This window comes from Pan troglodytes, chromosome 1, assembly GCF_028858775.2.
Source record: "Pan troglodytes isolate AG18354 chromosome 1, NHGRI_mPanTro3-v2.0_pri, whole genome shotgun sequence".
NCBI classification, from domain to species: Eukaryota; Metazoa; Chordata; class Mammalia; order Primates; family Hominidae; genus Pan; species Pan troglodytes.
Window position 1 is genome coordinate 226,126,508 of NC_072398.2, and position 15,305 is coordinate 226,141,812.

Below are 15,305 nucleotides of genomic sequence, written 5' to 3' on the forward strand. Positions count from 1 at the left end.
GCGTGAGATTCAGACTTGTCTGCTATTTTATTAGGGAATTTTCCACTCCTTAGAACCCAGCCTGATTGTAAACCCCAGAGCCCCATGGGCCACATCCATCCGGCGCTGGCAGCGCAGAGGTTGGTGGGGGGCCTGGCGGAGGGGCTCAAGTGCACAGCTCGTTAAGTCGACTTGGAGGCTCTGCCTGCCTGTTTACGAATGTACATCCGAGGCGGCCTGGTAAATAGACAATATGGACACAGCAAAACTCAATTAGGTTCTGGAGAAATAAATGAGCCACATGTGAGGAGCAGGCATTATTCAAAGGCTCATGCAACTAAGGGAGTTGCAAGAAGCGTTCTGCTCTGAGACCGGGTTGGTTGTTTTTATATTTAATTCTCCAGCCACCAAATGTGCAGTGACTCCAGGTTTTAAAATCTTATCTTCAGAAGAAAGATTGCCTCCATTATATGTTATCTCCAATTGTCATTTTCATACTTTGCCTGCAAGAGAGAGAGAAGCTCATAGGAAGGGGAGGCTGAGATAGCCAGCCTGGGAGACTCCGGCGCTGACGGGAGAGGGAGAGGTTTTCACAAAGGTCGAATGCCACCCGCAGCACTCTGTGCATCAGTGCAGTGAGCCTGGCTCTCCTCCGTCAATTCTGCGTTTTTTGGAAAAAAAGGTGTTATGGCTTTTCTTTCTTCATAAAACTGGCTATTCTGTGGTACAGTAGGCGTCTCTCTGCTAGCAGCGTGGGTGCTGGCCATGGAAGCCTGCAGGGTTACCAAGCGGGACAGAGCCTGAGCCTCGGCCTCGGCCTGGATTCTGCTCTGGGCCAGCTGCATTCACAGTGCATGTTCCTGTCTGAGGCCACACAAGGAAACCTGTGCCATGGCTGGGGACATGGGTGTCTGCCAGCTGGGCCCAGGGCCCTGGGACTCTGATGATGGGGAGAGGACTGCCCTCATGCTTGGTGGCTGCTTCACACAGCTGATTTCCTTGGCAGCCTCTTTTGCACTGTCTTTCGGTCAGCTTTTGTCGTCCAGGGACAGCAAGCACCAGATTGCTTTCTTTGATCCCAGTGATCTTGGTTGTGGAGTAGGACGGGTTCGGCTGGGAGCTTGGGCAGTGATCTTGGTTGCGGCGTAGGATGGGCTCGGCTGGGAGCTTGGGCAGTGATCTTGGTTGTAGAGTAGGACGGGGGTTTTTCTGGGAGTTTGGGCAGTTATCTTGGTTGCGGAGTAGGACGGGTTTGGCTGGGAGCTTGGGCAGTGATCTTGGTTGTCGAGTAGGACGGGTTTGGCTGGGAGCTTGGGCAGTTATCTTGGTCATGGAGTAGGACAGGGGCTTGGCTGGGAGCTTGGGCAGTTATCTTGGTTGTGGAGTAGGACGGGTTCGGCTGGGAGCTTGGGCAGTGATTTTGGTTGTGGAGTAGGATGGGGGTTTGGCTGGGAGCTTGGGCAGTGATCTTGGCTGTCGAGTAGGACGGGGGCTCGGCTGGGAGCTTGGGCAGTGATCTTGGTTGTCAAGTAGGATGGGGGCTCAGCTGGGAGCTTGGGCAGTGATCTTGGTTGTGGAGTAGGATGGGGGTTTGGCTGGGAGCTTGGGCAGTGATCTTGGTTGTGGAGTAGGATGGGGGTTTGGCTGGGAGCTTGGGCAGTGATCTTGGTTGTGGAGTAGGACGGCTGGGAGCTTGGGCAGTGATCTTGGTGGTGGAGTAGGACGGGGGCTCGGCTGGGAGCTTGGGCAGTGATCTTGGTTGTGGAGTAGGACGGGGGCTCGGCTGGGAGCTTGGGCAGTGATCTTGGTTGTGGAGTAGGACGGGGGCTCGGCTGGGAGCTTGGGCAGTGATCTTGGTTGTGGAGTAGGACGGGGGCTCGGCTGGGAGCTTGGGCAGTGATCTTGGTTGTGGAGTAGGACGGGGGTTCGGCTGGGAGCTTGTGTGTTACTTGTGTTCTGTGACCTTTCCTGGGGGAGGCAGGCGTCAGGACAGATGGCCCCACAGGCCAAGCGTCTGTGTTCTCACGGGACATCCTAGGAGAACTGGGTGGTGATGGGTTCTGACAGATGGCCAGGCTGTGGGGTCACACGGTTGGCGGTGGCGGGCTTTGGTCCAGCTGCAGGGCTGCATCGGGAGCCCTGTGTGTTTGGAGGGAATTCCTGCCCCTGCAGCAAACGTGTTGGTGCGGGTGTAACCTGTTTCATGGAAGGGGAAGAAAGCCTGCACTAATTTAACATCCAAGTTGTGCCCTGATGAAATGCAGTGCCTTTGCCGCTTGTCCCCTTCTTGAGTGAGCATGCAAGTGTAAATTCAGCTTACCTGGTTTATTTTCCCATGTGCTCTAAGTATAAATATAGTAAGAGGAAACGGTCATGAAGCCCAGCAGGGTTCCGTGTCCTGCTGGTCGCACCTGCTGCAGCCATTGTCATCATTAGGTGTCCTTCGAGGCTGAGCTCCAAGAATGCTGGTCGCCTGCCCCAGGAGCTATCTGGACCCAGTTGGCCTTGCCACACTCTCCTTGGTCTCTTAGTACTTCTTAGGGTGGTGCATAGTACAGGCTTAAAATAGACCAGTGCCCACTTCAGTCAGATGTGGGTGGACCAGAGGCCTCGTCTGCGATTCAGGGAACCATTCGCTATCAGATGAAGGTGGTCGAGAAAGCTATGGAGCATTCTGGGCTGCCCCGGGTGTAGGATGAACCCATTGCAGCCCACAGTGAATGGAGGTGCCGGGTGGAGGATGAACCCACTGCAGCCCACAGTGAATGGAGGTGCTGGGTGCCTGGGAGGCCCCTCCTTCTTGGAGCAGGTCCTCGGGACGTGACAGAGAGCTTGCCAGGACTGCCAGCCCGTGAGCTGCTGCCCCTGCCGCGAATTCCCGTGGGAAGAAACACACAGCAAGAAGCTGGGACAACTCTGAGCTTGTGAGTGGGAAACTGAGGCTTTGGGGCTGGTGGCACTTTCTCCCCATCATGTGGAGGGCAGCGTGGCCCGGAGCGTGAACATCGGTGGCACTTTCTCCTCGTCATGTGGAGGGCAGCGTGGCCTGGAGCGTGAACATCGGTGGCATTTTCTCCTCGTCATGTGGAGGGCAGCATGGCCCGGAGTGTGAACATCAGTGCTGGTGCCCGCAGGTCTGGCCCTGGCGCAGGCAGGCTGGGCTGGTTCAGGCTGCCGTCCCTTCCTCGCCCCAGCCTGCTTGTTTGTCTGCCATTTTCCCACATGAATCTGGGAAGTCTTTGAGGACCCTGACCGTGGCTTCTTTGTAGTGGTGTTTGCCCTTGAACCTGGCGCCGTGGTGGAGAGAGTGATGAAAGCGTTGATAAGAAGCCTGAGTGCCCTTCTCACCCGGAGCCCTGTTCTTCTTGGGCTTCAGAAGATACAGCCCATCATGGGGCATGAACATCTGTTCGTGTGAAGGAGCGCTGATCTGGGTTCCTTTCTTAGGGATGAGGATCTTGATCCTGTGACCATGAGTTGTCAGGGCCAAAAACGGATTCCTGGCAGGCGAGAGGAGGGTGTTTGGGCAGAGGCTCTGCAGCCTCCACTGGGAGGGTGCGGGCTTTAACTTGAGGGGAAGCTGGAGACCCCTGCGAAGCATGTGGGAGCAGAGGTGGCCATGGCGGGCAGGACAGGAGGGAGGGTCTGAGAGCAACAGGGAGAGGACCGAAATAGCCCTTGTTCTAGGTGCTCGTTCCCAGGAAGCTGGCTTGGAGTGAGGACTGAGTGGACGCTGCAGGTGCCAGGAGGCGGTTGGTAGCCCGAAGGCAGAAGCACAGTGTAGGGCATGTGGGCGACATGGAGGCTGCGTTTTTGTGGGGATGTAGCAGGGACCTGGGCCGAGGGGGAAGTCAGCACGGCTGTCCTGCTGCACAGCATGGTGCTGACGTCGAGGTCAAGGAGAAAGAACAAGAGGCGGGGGGTGTCAGCTACTGGGACATTGGCAAGAACGAAATTAATTCCCCTGGAAAGAGATGGCTGGGTAAGCGCGTCACTGAGAGATGGCTGGGTAAGCGCGTCACTGAGAGATGGCTGGGTAAGCGCGCCACTGAGAGATGGCTGGGTAAGCGCGCCACTGAGAGATGGCTGGGTAAGCGCGCCACTGAGAGATGGCTGGGTAAGTGCGCCACTGGCCTTTCTGGTTGCCACCTAGGGCGTGGGAGGAGGCAGCCAGCCTTCCCATCCTTCGCAGTGACGGCTGTGAGCGTGGCCGTCAGAACCTGGCCTTGAGGGCCGAATTCTCAGCACAGGTGAGCAGGCGGCTTGACCCCACAGCTGCCCAGAGTGAGCTTTCAAGCTGCCTCCAGGGATGGCGCTGAGCCAGGGAATTCTGCATTTGTGCTCGTGCGCAGACAGTAGGAGGCGGCCAACGTGCCAGTGCCTTTGCCATAGATGCTTTTGGAGCTTCAGTTTTGAAAGAGCTTACAAAGACTGAAGCAGGGACAGATGACCAAGAACAGCTTGTCTGCAGGAGGTGGCAGGAAGGCCAGCCTGGCTTGGACTGAGATCCGGAGAGAGCACTCAAGATGACCAAAGGAACTTAAGAATTAGGAGAATGTGAGTTCTTTGAGGGCAGCAGGGACTGTTCGCTGCTGCGTCACCAGCTTTCCATCTGTCTGTGAAGTGAAGCTCTTCTAGAAGTTTTCTAGAGATTGATTCCAGGCAGTCTGTGATTTCTAAATCTAGCCTCTCTCTACCACCACATCGGGGCCTTTGCCCTCAACAGCCCTTTTTGGGGGCTGGTCTGCTGTCCCGCCAATGTCTTTAGTGTCGCCAGCTGCGATTCAGTATCTGGCTTTCAGGTCCTTTCCAAAATCCAGGCGCTGTTCCCTGGGATGTAGAGGGGCTGAACTCAGGTAGAGCAGCTCGGAGACCTGCCTGGCTCCCTTGGTAGGACGGGCACTCCCTTTCCAGCCTCAGCTCAGAACCATTCTAGAAAGACACCTCCGTCAGCCAGCTCTGGTTTTGTCACCAGGAGAACCTGGGTTGGACGGAGGATATGGCTCACCTCCACAGGTGCCTGCACGTGGGCGTGCTCCCAGCACTGGGCTCGTCCTTGAAAACAGCAGCTTCTGACGGGCAAGAGGGGAAGGAACCTGGCGCAGCAGGTGGATCTGCTGCAGCCAAGGAGGGACCTGGCCAGTGTGGAAGTCCCTCCCTCCCCTGGGGCTGAGGGTAGGCAGGAGCGAAGGGATGCAGAGAGGCAGGAAGCCCAGGGGAAGGGGTTCCCGTTTTTAACAGCTCCCGGGAAAATGGTGAGGACATCCCAGGCCCGAGGGCACTCAACACTGCTTCATCGGAATTAAGGAAATTGATGGCACAAGCATTTTGTGCGCACCCTGGGTGGTTCATTTTGGGACACAGCTTCGTTGGCGGTGCTCTGCCTCGCCCCTTGGGGAAGTAAAGGCCACACCGAGGTTGTGGGTCCCATCCTTGCAGGAGAGTGTGCCGTGGGCAAGCACGGCTTCCCCCAGGACACTCAGGTTTGCAAGTTGGGAGTTTGCAGGGTGCCACACCCACCGGCCGTGAGACACGCTTGTCCCGAGGCCACACCACTTGCTTGCCAAAGCCTTCTGTTATGAACACAACTCTGGTGAAGGCTCCAGTTTATGGGGGCTCTTTCACCCTGGGTGTGTGTGGAGTCAGACATTTGCACGTGTAAATGCACACAGGCCTATCCTTGATCAATGTGGCCATCGAGAGGCCGAGGTTAGAGTTTGTGAGGCAGCCCACCTTGCGACCCAGAGATCCAGAAGTAAGAATCCATGTGCAGCTAACTGTGAGTGCCACACGCTTTCATTCATCACCAGGAAACAGAGGCTGCCGCTGACACGGCAGGAGAATGAAGACCTAGCTGAAAGTTCGCAGCAGAACGAGCTCCCACCTGTCTCTCAATTGCAAAACATTCAAAACAGAGGCGGTGGGGCCTTAGCGTGTCAGGGTGTAGATGGGCCATTTGAAAGCCACAACCGTTTATGTGGTGGGTTGATCTGTTTCATCAGATTCTCATTTGGGGTTCATGTCTTATGTTGGGATGTTTTTCATGTAGGTCACCCGTGTGAACAGAAAGTGAGAGGTTGTAGCACATTGCCACCGTCCAGATCTCGGGTCATCTCAAACGATGGAGCCAGCCGCTTCTCTGGAGGCAGCCTCCTCACGACTGGAAGCTCAAGGCGTGAGTTTACACTGTTGGGCCCATGCGTGGGTGGGTCGTGAGTGGTGGGTGAGAGGTGGAAGACTGCGTGTGTGTGTGTGCATGCGTGTGTGCATGTGTGTGTGTGTGCACCATTCATGGTGCTGTCAGTGCCCCTCTGCGTCTAGGACGGGACTGTGCTGTCCATGTGCGGGTGGGTCATGAATGGCGTGTGAGAGGTGGAAGGCTGCATGTGTGCGTGTGTGCGTGTCTGTGTGTGCATGTGTGTGTGTGTGTCTGTGTGTACGTGTCTGTGTGTGCGTGTGTGTGTGTGCGTGTGCACCATTCATGGTGCTGTTAATGCCCATCTGCATCTAGGGCAGGACTGTGCTGTCCATATGCAGCTCGGTGCCCTGGCTAGGTGCCCCTGTGGACCCACAGGCCCCACCGAGCCACCACATTGATCACACCCTGGTGCTCTAGGCTGGGCTCTGCAGGCGACTGTGCTGTTTGGAGAAGTGGGAACCCTGCCAGTGGCATTTGTGTCTGGTTGGCTGCTCATCTGCAAGGGAAGGAGAAATGGAGAGAAGGTCAGGAGGAACATAGACTGATTTTCAAAACAAGTTGAAGTCCCCTATGTTGTGAACAGAAGAAAGAAGCCAATTATGGAGCTTGGGAAAGAAAGACCTGGTTTTGAGAGGAAGACCTGGGTTTGGTGAAAATGTGTTTCACAGCAGGGAGGCTCTGAAGTTTTTCTATCCCCTTAAAATGTAAGGCCTCACAGACCTGAGTATAAAGTACTTGTCATTTGAATTACAAGTGGGAAGTGCTCTTTAAGGAGCATTTTCCCCAGAGGTTGCAGATCATCTGTGTGAATTCACAGCTGCCGTGCGCTTTCGTGTGTTGCTGGGCCTTGGAGCTGTGGCTTGTTAGAGGTGGGAGGGGCCGTTAGAGGTGGGAGGGGCCATTGGGTTCCCTCCTGCAAGGCTTCCAGGATCCCACAAGGCCCCTGAAACTCTGGGTGAACTTGTATGTTCTCCCTGGGAGCAGACATGAGGGGCTCAAAGGGATTCATGATCCAGGCAGATAGAGTCTGTTGTTCTGGGCCAGCTTCCTCATTGTAATTTTGAAGAAACTGAGACGAAGAGAGGTCAGGTGACTTGGCCAGTGCCGTGGCTAAGGGGTGAACTTGGCTTAGAATCTGGATTCCCTGCCCTGGGGTCAGTGCCCTTCATCCTCAGCTGGTCCCACAGACCACCTAGAGTACGGTGGAGAGCCAGCTCCGAGAGAGAAGTCCCTGAGCTCCAGGAGCCAGGCTGAGGTTATTGATAAAACCCTGCCTCCAGGCGCAGCAGGTCAGGAGCTCAGCTGTCAGGGAGCAGGAACCCAGAAGGCCTTGCTGAGACAATCAGAGGCCCTGAGGTCAGTGATCCTCCAGACCCTGTTTTGCTCAGGACAGGAGGTGTCCCTTAAAAGCACATGTCTCACCCATGAGGCAAGGCTCTGCAATTAGCAAGTTGCATGAAATTTTAAGAAGGTTCTCAGTGCTTCGTGCCTCACCCCAAGTGCAGTTTCACGGTCACTCAGTAACTTTCTTTCTGGTTTCATTGGGACCACGAGAGGTATTTGTTGGGGTGATGCAATCTGAAAACTTGAGCTCATGATAAACCCCCACCTGCGCAGGCCCCAGGTCCCTCCACTCACAGCTGTGGCTGCAGGTAGCTCAGACCAGGCCTGTGCCGCAGACTTGTAAGAGCCACGCGGGGCATCTGCAGAGCAGTTTGCCGGTGTTAAAATTGGATGGTGGTGAGGGACCTGACAGTGGCACTGTTTCCTTGTGAGAAGGAGTCGGGGGTCACTTTGCTGTCCACTGTGTGGAGGCTTCTGCAGGGGGTGCCCATGCCCCATACAAGTGGAACCAGGCTGGGAGAGCTCGGGCTGGCGTTGGTTTCCTGTGGGAAGTTTCTGCTGGTGCCAGAGAGTGAGGAAGGACCCAGGCCCTAAGCTGGGGCGCCTCTCAGCTGCCCTGCCTGTGCCGGGCTGAGCGATTTTCTGGGAGCCTCATGTGTCAGCCTTTGGCGTGGCCTGGTCACCCAGCACAGCCCCACCCGACACCCCAAGCCCCTGCTCTGTGTTGGAAGGAAGGGCCTGGCCCATCCAGTAGTGGCTGAGCCTTTGCCTGCCAGTGCTTGACCCTGTTCAGCTTCTGTTGGTTTGCTAAATGAGTCATTGTGTGTCCCTGGTTTGAGTAGGGCCACCCCAGAGGAGGCGGGCTGTCCTGGGGGCCAGGCAGTCCAGGGGCAGCTGGGATGGAGTTGAGAGCAGGAGCTTGGGGGCCAGGCCTGCTCTGAGCTTCATCGCCTGCCCCCCACTCGCTGAAGGCCTCCTGCCAAGGGGACAACCCCTTACCCCCATTCCTGATCCGAGGGGCTGAGGCCGGCAGCCCTGGGTGAAGGCATTAGTGGGCCCTTTAAGATCCCGAGAGCGTGGGCTTCTAGAACGTGGCCTTCTTCCCTAGAAAACCCCCTGGTGGTGTGTTGACAGCGTTGGATCTAAGGGCCAGAGTCAGAATTGCTTTTAATTTGAAGGCTGAGGAAAGGAGGGGATGCTGTGGAAACCAGGGTATAAAGTTATCATCTTTATCTGGATCTCAGAACTCTGCAGATTGGAGCTGCAAAAAGCATGAGCCGCACTCTTGAGCTCCCTCCATATATAGGTGGTCCTGGGAGGCCTGCCCTGGTGTCTGCTCCTGGAAGGCAGACACTGCACATCTACCTGACTCGCGCTCTGACCCTTTCGCAGGAAAACACGTGGTGCAAGCACAGAAGCTGGCGGACGTGGACAGTGAGCTGGCTGCCATGCTACTGACCCATGCCCGGCAGGGCAAGGGGCCCCAGGACGTCAGCCGTGAGTCGGATGCCACCCGCAGGCGTAAGCTGGAGCGGATGAGGTCTGTGCGCCTGCAGGAGGCCGGGGGAGACTTGGGCCGGCGCGGGACGAGCGTGTTGGTAAGGGTTTGTTCAGCTGTCACTGTCCTGGGATCTCCATGCAGACTGAGTCACTGTGCACGTCTTTCCCTGCCTCCCACATGATTCTCGCTTACCTTCCTCCCAAATCCTGGGGACAGAATGTAAGAAAATCGGACTTTTTCAGCCACCGGGGGAAATCTTTAAGTGAGAATTATCTGGAGAGCTTTTAATAAAAGCCAGTTCTTGGGCGTCACCCTTGGAGATTCTGATACTGATTGGTGTGGGCAGGACCCCCGGAGCCTGGGTTTGAAGAAAGCTTTGCAGGTGATTCTGAGGCTCTCCCAGGTCTGGGGACCAGAGCTGTGAACAACTGACATATCCTGGGTTGTCAATGTAATCATTCTGGCTAGAAAAATTCCCCTTTTTGGCTGAAAATCTAAATAGAACTTTTAATATTTTGCTACTGAGAAATGGGAGGTGAGAATGGTTGTACCTCCTGGGTTCATAGAAGTCGGGAACCACAGGGGCCTTGAGAAAGATCTCCTGAGATTCCCCCTTGCATGTAGGTAGGCCGGGGTCTGAACAGAGGTGGCCCTTTTCCTGACAGTAAACTCAGCAGGGCTGCCACTCAGCCTCCCTGCCAGCAAGGCGTTGGTGCTCAAAGGTGGATGCAGACGCCTCGGTCCCTGCCTAGGCTCAGTTCAGTCTGATGGGGCGAGGAAGAGGCATGGTGAGAAGACACGGGGTGAGGAGGCCTGGCCTGACCCCACAGGACTGGTGGGCTCAGTGGTCAGGGAGGAGGGAGGGACTAGAGGGAGGCCAGGGCAGGGCCAGGGCATGACTGGGGCCTCCTCCCAGGCCTCAGGACACCCACCCCACCTCCTCCCTCCCTTCCTCCCTCCCTCCCAGCTGGCAGGGCTTGAAGCTGTGGCCTCTGGAGGCCCCTAGCCTGGATAACCTTAGCTCTGTCAGCATAAGCTTGGAATTGAGGAGCCACTCTCAGCCCTAGCCCTGTTTCTCATCCTAACTCATGTCTGGTCCCATCGTCCAGCACAGCCTGTCAGAGGTTCCACTCCTGAAAAGCTCTGAGGATGAAATTCTGATGGAGGCCCCAAGTGTGAAAGGCCAGCTCCAATCCCCCTGCAAAGGAACAGCCAGAGCCTTGGATGTTGGAAAGTGAATGTCCAAAGTCATTTAAGCCAGAAATCAAATTTTGTCCTCACCTTTTGAGTTAAATCCTGAAAGCACTGAAGTCAGCCCATCTCTCTGACTCCTCAGCCTCCTCTGTGTTAGACAGAAGGTTCCCAGCGCCCGGCCGCAGCGGCTTCTTGGAGTAGCTGCAGGCTGGCTGACTCCCCGGCATGGGGGTGGCCCCTTCCAGGCCTGAGATCTTGCAAGGCAGCCTCTAGTGGGCCTCACTTTTTCTTGTAAGGCCCACAAGAAAAACAGGCCAGTCTCCAACCTGTAGAACCCATGTGTGCTGGCCAAGCCCCTTGAGTCCCTGCGGCATCAGAGCAAGGGGGTGGCTGAGCCTTGCTGAGGCAGCGTGCTGCTTGCCTGGACTCTGACCCGGTGTGACCGAGACTCAGCAGGCCGGGGGCATGTCCTCTCCTGTGGACGCTGGGCCCAGGCAGGGCTCCCAAAGTTGTGTTGGGGACCTGGCTGGTGAGGCCTGTCACCATAGTTTTGAGGCCATTCTTTTCTCTTGTTTGAAACTTCTAATTCTCCACCGTGCGGGGGGCCAGACTCGTGTCTGTGAAGAGTCTCTCAGGAATAGGCAGGGGTGCTATGTGGACCTCCGTGTCAGGGACACAGCCAGCAGATCTCTGTCTAGCACTGCCTGAGATCCATGCCTGGGTGGGGCCGGCCAGTTCCACCCAGACCACATGGTCAAGGAAGGGGGTGGTGGTGGCGATGCTTGTGGAGAAATGTCCTCTTCTGAGATCGCGGGTGGTGGGCAGCCAGCAATAGCCCCTTGTGGAGGAGAGTGTGCCTGGGACCCTGTCCACCCATGTCCTCTTGTCTGCAGGCGCAGCAGAGCGTCCGCACACAGCACTTGCGGGACCTACAGGTCATCGCCGCCTACCGGGAACGCACGAAGGCCGAGAGCATCGCCAGCCTGCTGAGCCTGGCCATCACCACGGAGCACACGCTCCACGCCACGCTGGGGGTCGCCGAGTTCTTTGAGTTTGTGCTTAAGAACCCCCACAACACACAGCACACGGTGACTGTGGAGATCGACAACCCCGAGCTCAGGTGAGGTCTCAGTGGTGCCCGTCCTGCCCCAGCCCAGATCTGTGTCGGGTGCAGCCGGCACCCCTGCTGAGCTGGCTCGAATTCTGCCCGAGAGCCAGGGCGATTTGACTTCTCTCCCACTCCTCTGAGCACCGCTCTCGGTGGGTGGGACCGCAGCCTCCTGTGGGTCTTCCTGGGAAGAACTGCCCTGACGCCTGGACACTGCCTCCCCCAGCGTCATCGTGGACAGTCAGGAGTGGAGGGACTTCAAGGGTGCTGCTGGCCTGCACACACCGGTGGAGGAGGACATGTTCCACCTGCGTGGCAGCCTGGCCCCCCAGCTCTACCTGCGCCCCCACGAGACCGCCCACGTCCCCTTCAAGTTCCAGAGCTTCTCTGCAGGGCAGCTGGCCATGGTGCAGGTGCGGGTGTCAGGCACACAGGGAAGTTGCATTTGGCCGACGACGGTGGGAAATTGAGAATGCTTCCAGTCTCCACCAGTGTCCCTCCCTTACCTGTGCAGACAGACTAGCCTTGGGGCTGCCGCCCACTCCCCTTGGTGCTCAACAAGAGCCCTGGCATGTACACTGCAAGTGGCAACCAGCCCCTTCTCTTTTCCAGCCTGATGGGTGTCGAGCTGGACCATCTCCTCCTAGTTTTCTTTACTAAGTTGGTTGGAAGGGCTTCTTAAAGCCCAGTGAATCTAATGGATTGACATTTTCTAGCATCTTCTTTCCAGTTAATGTTGTTTGGTCCCTTCCGACTGCAGCACTGTCTGCTCTATGCAAGATGCAGCTTTGCAGGCATGTGTGTGGGGAGCATGCGTGCAGGGAGCATGTGTGCAGGGAGCGTGCGTGCAGCGGGTATATGTGCAAGAGGTATGTGTGCAGGGTGTATGTGAGGTGTGTGTGCAGGGGGGATATGTGAGGTGTGTGTGCAGGAGGCATGTATGCAGGGTGTGTGTGAGGCACGCGTGCAGGAGTTGTGTGTGTAGGGGTCTGTGAGATGTGCAGGGAGTGTGTGAGGTGTGTGCAGGCGTGCAGTTGTGTGTGTGCAGGGAGTATGTGAGGTGTGTGTGCAGGTGTGCACTTGTGTGCAGGGGGTGGTGTGTGAGGTGTGCCTGCAGGGGGTGTGTCATGCCCGGGTGCGTGAGGCTGGCATGGGGTGTGGAGTGTGTGTTTCAGCTTTTGACCTTTTGGGGTCAGCTCTCTAGGGTGGTGGTCATCGCTTAAGGTGGACTTGAGATGTCCCTAGAGGCTCACTCACAGGATGCCATGCTGGCTCTTGGGATGGGCTGTGAGGACTGCAGGTGGGACCTCAGGCCTTTGGCTTCAGGCAGAGCCGGGTTTCCACCTGGGATCTGCTGTTCCCTTTGTTCCTGGCAGCCTCAGCCTTCTCTGGCACAGTGAGGCCGGTTGGTGATGGTTGCTGCCTGGAGAGTCAGTGTGAGAGGAGGCTGGTGGCTCCCAGCTGGGTGGCAGTGGTGTCTCTAAGCACAGGTGCTGGTCGCCTAATGGTGTTGCTTCCTGACCTGCTTGTGCTGTTCGGTTCCTGCAGGCCTCTCCTGCGTTGAGCAACGAGAAGGGCATGGACGCTGTGTCACCTTGGAAGTCCAGCGCAGTGCCCACTAAACACGCCAAGGTAAAGGGGCAATGGAGGACAAACTGATCTCGGGGCTTCCTGGGTATTCCCAGGGCCTGACCCTTGTGTCCTTCTCTCCCCTCCTGGAGGGGAGGGCTGGGGCCAGGTCAGGGCAGGGGTGGCGTGGGCCTGGGAATGGCCTTTTCCGTGTCCTCGCTGGGCAGGGCAGCTCCGTCTGGGTGCTGGCACAGCCTGCATGGTATCTGGTCGGAAATGCCTCCTTGGTGGCCGCCTTCTCACAGCCCAGGGCTCTCCGGGTGTGAAGCCGCAGTTCCCGTGGTGGCTGCCACAGCCTGCGGCCACTCCTTGAGCCTCACGCAGAGCATTCCCTGGTGTGTGAGTGTGTGGTGTGGTTCTTCCTGGAAATAAGACGTAGTCCTTGGTTACATCCCTTGCTAAGCGAAGGCCGTATGGTAAGGCACCTGCTTCGCAACAGCTGGCTGAGACATTCTCAGGAGGAGCTTGAGACACTGCTGCTTTATGGCAGTTTCTGAAGGTTGTTTTTTATTCGGTAGAAACATGCCTTTTGTAGTAGTTGGAAAGTGAAAAACAAAATTAAAAAGCTTTGGTCTTTCTTACACATTGCCTGGAGGACAGAATTCAGAGTTCAGCGCAGTCCTGTGAGGCTGTGGCGTTCCTGTGGCCCGGGTCTCACTGTGGTTGCAGCCTGGCCCTCTGTGTCCACTGGGCCCCATCACCAGTGAAAACTTGCTTTATTTTATTTAAGTGTGCAGCCACAGCTTTGCCTTGATCTAAGGAATGTATCTGATCTTTATTGAGTGCTCTAGGTTAACGCTTTTTCCTTACATGAGTGGGAAGTCCCAGCCATCACGTCCTGTTGCCAAAACCGTTGGGAGGAAGGTTTTCGTCTGCTAGCTTAGGTCTGAATGGCAAGGGCTGCAGGTGGATGACCATAGACAGAGGGACAGGAGCAAAGACGGGCCTTACCGTTGTGAGCCCGTGGCAGCATTGGGAAGTGAGTAGCTTGCCAAATGCCCAGAGGTCGAGGTTTCTGTGCCAATGTAGCACAAAGGGGGCGAGGGCCAGGGCCTCCGTGGGAAGGCAGGGACATTCTGTTGTCTCTTTATGCTGTGAGCATGGCCAGTCTGTGACCTTCCTGGAATTTGCAGGATGCTTTCACTTACACTTTCACATAGGGGGTTAATGGCAGCTGTATTTTCAGGAGGCTGTGCACTAGTCAGATAAGGGAAGTTCAGATAAGATTTCAGGTGTTTTCACCTTAAAATAATCTTTACGTCAGAAATATGATCTCTTCACATGAATTTGGAGTTTGAAGGGAAATCCTAGACACTGTGTTAGTTTACCCATAATTACTGCAGTGTGTATCTCTGACTGATAAGGACTTTTCTTTTTATCATGACTGCATGCTGTCGTCGCTGCCCCCAGTCAACGCAGACCTCGGCATCGTCTGCTGGGGCTGTAACCACGGGCCTTTCTATCACTGGTGCGTTTGGATCAGGACCCGCTGTCCTGGGGTGCTCCGCCTCTGGAGTTGCTCAGTGGGCAGACCACGTTGTCCATGAAGGCCACCCACAGAGGCCATGCTGGCTGTCACCGTGCTCAGGTGCTGATGGCCTGATGCCATCACCCGTGTCTCCCTCACTCGCATCCAGCTGAGGCTCCTGGCCCACTGCGTGTTCCATCCAGGGTGGAAAATGGTGAAATTGCAGTCCTGTCATTCTTCCTGTGATCTTTCTACAAACAAGGACTTTCCCGATCAGCAGTTTGGTTACCCTAAAATATACTTTGTACTTGAAAGTGAGGATGAATGTTAGAATCATTCCCTTTATTTATCAATTTTCAAATAAATGAGCTGCGTCCTAGCAGCCTCCAGAGACAGTCCATGTTTGCGGCCTCTCATGATGGACACCGAGGCGTTATATTTGTATTTCTCATCCCATGGAGGCACCGCTCTTAGATGCTGGAACTGCCCTCTCTCAGGCCACCGCCATCCTTTTCAAGTTAACTCCTGTGCCTTTTTAAAATAACAAATAGTTATTTTGAAATAATTTAGAACTTAGGGAAGAGTTACAGGAAGAGTGCAGAGTCCCCACATAGGGTTTTCCCAGACTTCCCAGTCACTAACCTTTGCCATGTTTGCCTCGCCACTCTCTGTTTGTGCATTTTTCTTGAACAATTTGAGAATAAATTATCAGGTAATGCCCTTTACTCCATGACACTTCGAGCTGGGTTATCTTGAAAATAAGGCCACTGTCCTCTGTGGTCAAAGGAGAGCCATGAAAATTAGGGAACTGACGCTCCTCTTCTGTCATCACAGGCCCCATTCACAAATGTCCCAGCACTTGATAGATGGGCAGTCCAGTGGC

At 55.8% G+C, this 15,305-nt stretch overlaps 1 protein-coding gene across 24 annotated transcripts in view; it reads left to right on the plus strand.

Moving 5' to 3' along the window:
* NPHP4 (nephrocystin 4) overlaps positions 1–15,305 on the plus strand; it is a 134,868-nt gene that overhangs the window by 111,416 nt on the left and 8,147 nt on the right. For all 24 annotated transcript variants that reach the window (XR_010148443.1, XR_010148446.1, XR_010148448.1 and 21 more), the window contains 5 exons: positions 6,029–6,154; positions 8,915–9,120; positions 11,111–11,337; positions 11,552–11,738; positions 12,874–12,957. Coding sequence is in view for 17 of the 24 variants with exons in the window: in XM_063787063.1 (XP_063643133.1) it covers positions 6,029–6,154; positions 8,915–9,120; positions 11,111–11,337; positions 11,552–11,738; positions 12,874–12,957 (830 nt within the window). In the remaining 7 variants the exon portion in view is untranslated. The remainder of the gene's footprint in view (positions 1–6,028; positions 6,155–8,914; positions 9,121–11,110; positions 11,338–11,551; positions 11,739–12,873; positions 12,958–15,305) is intronic.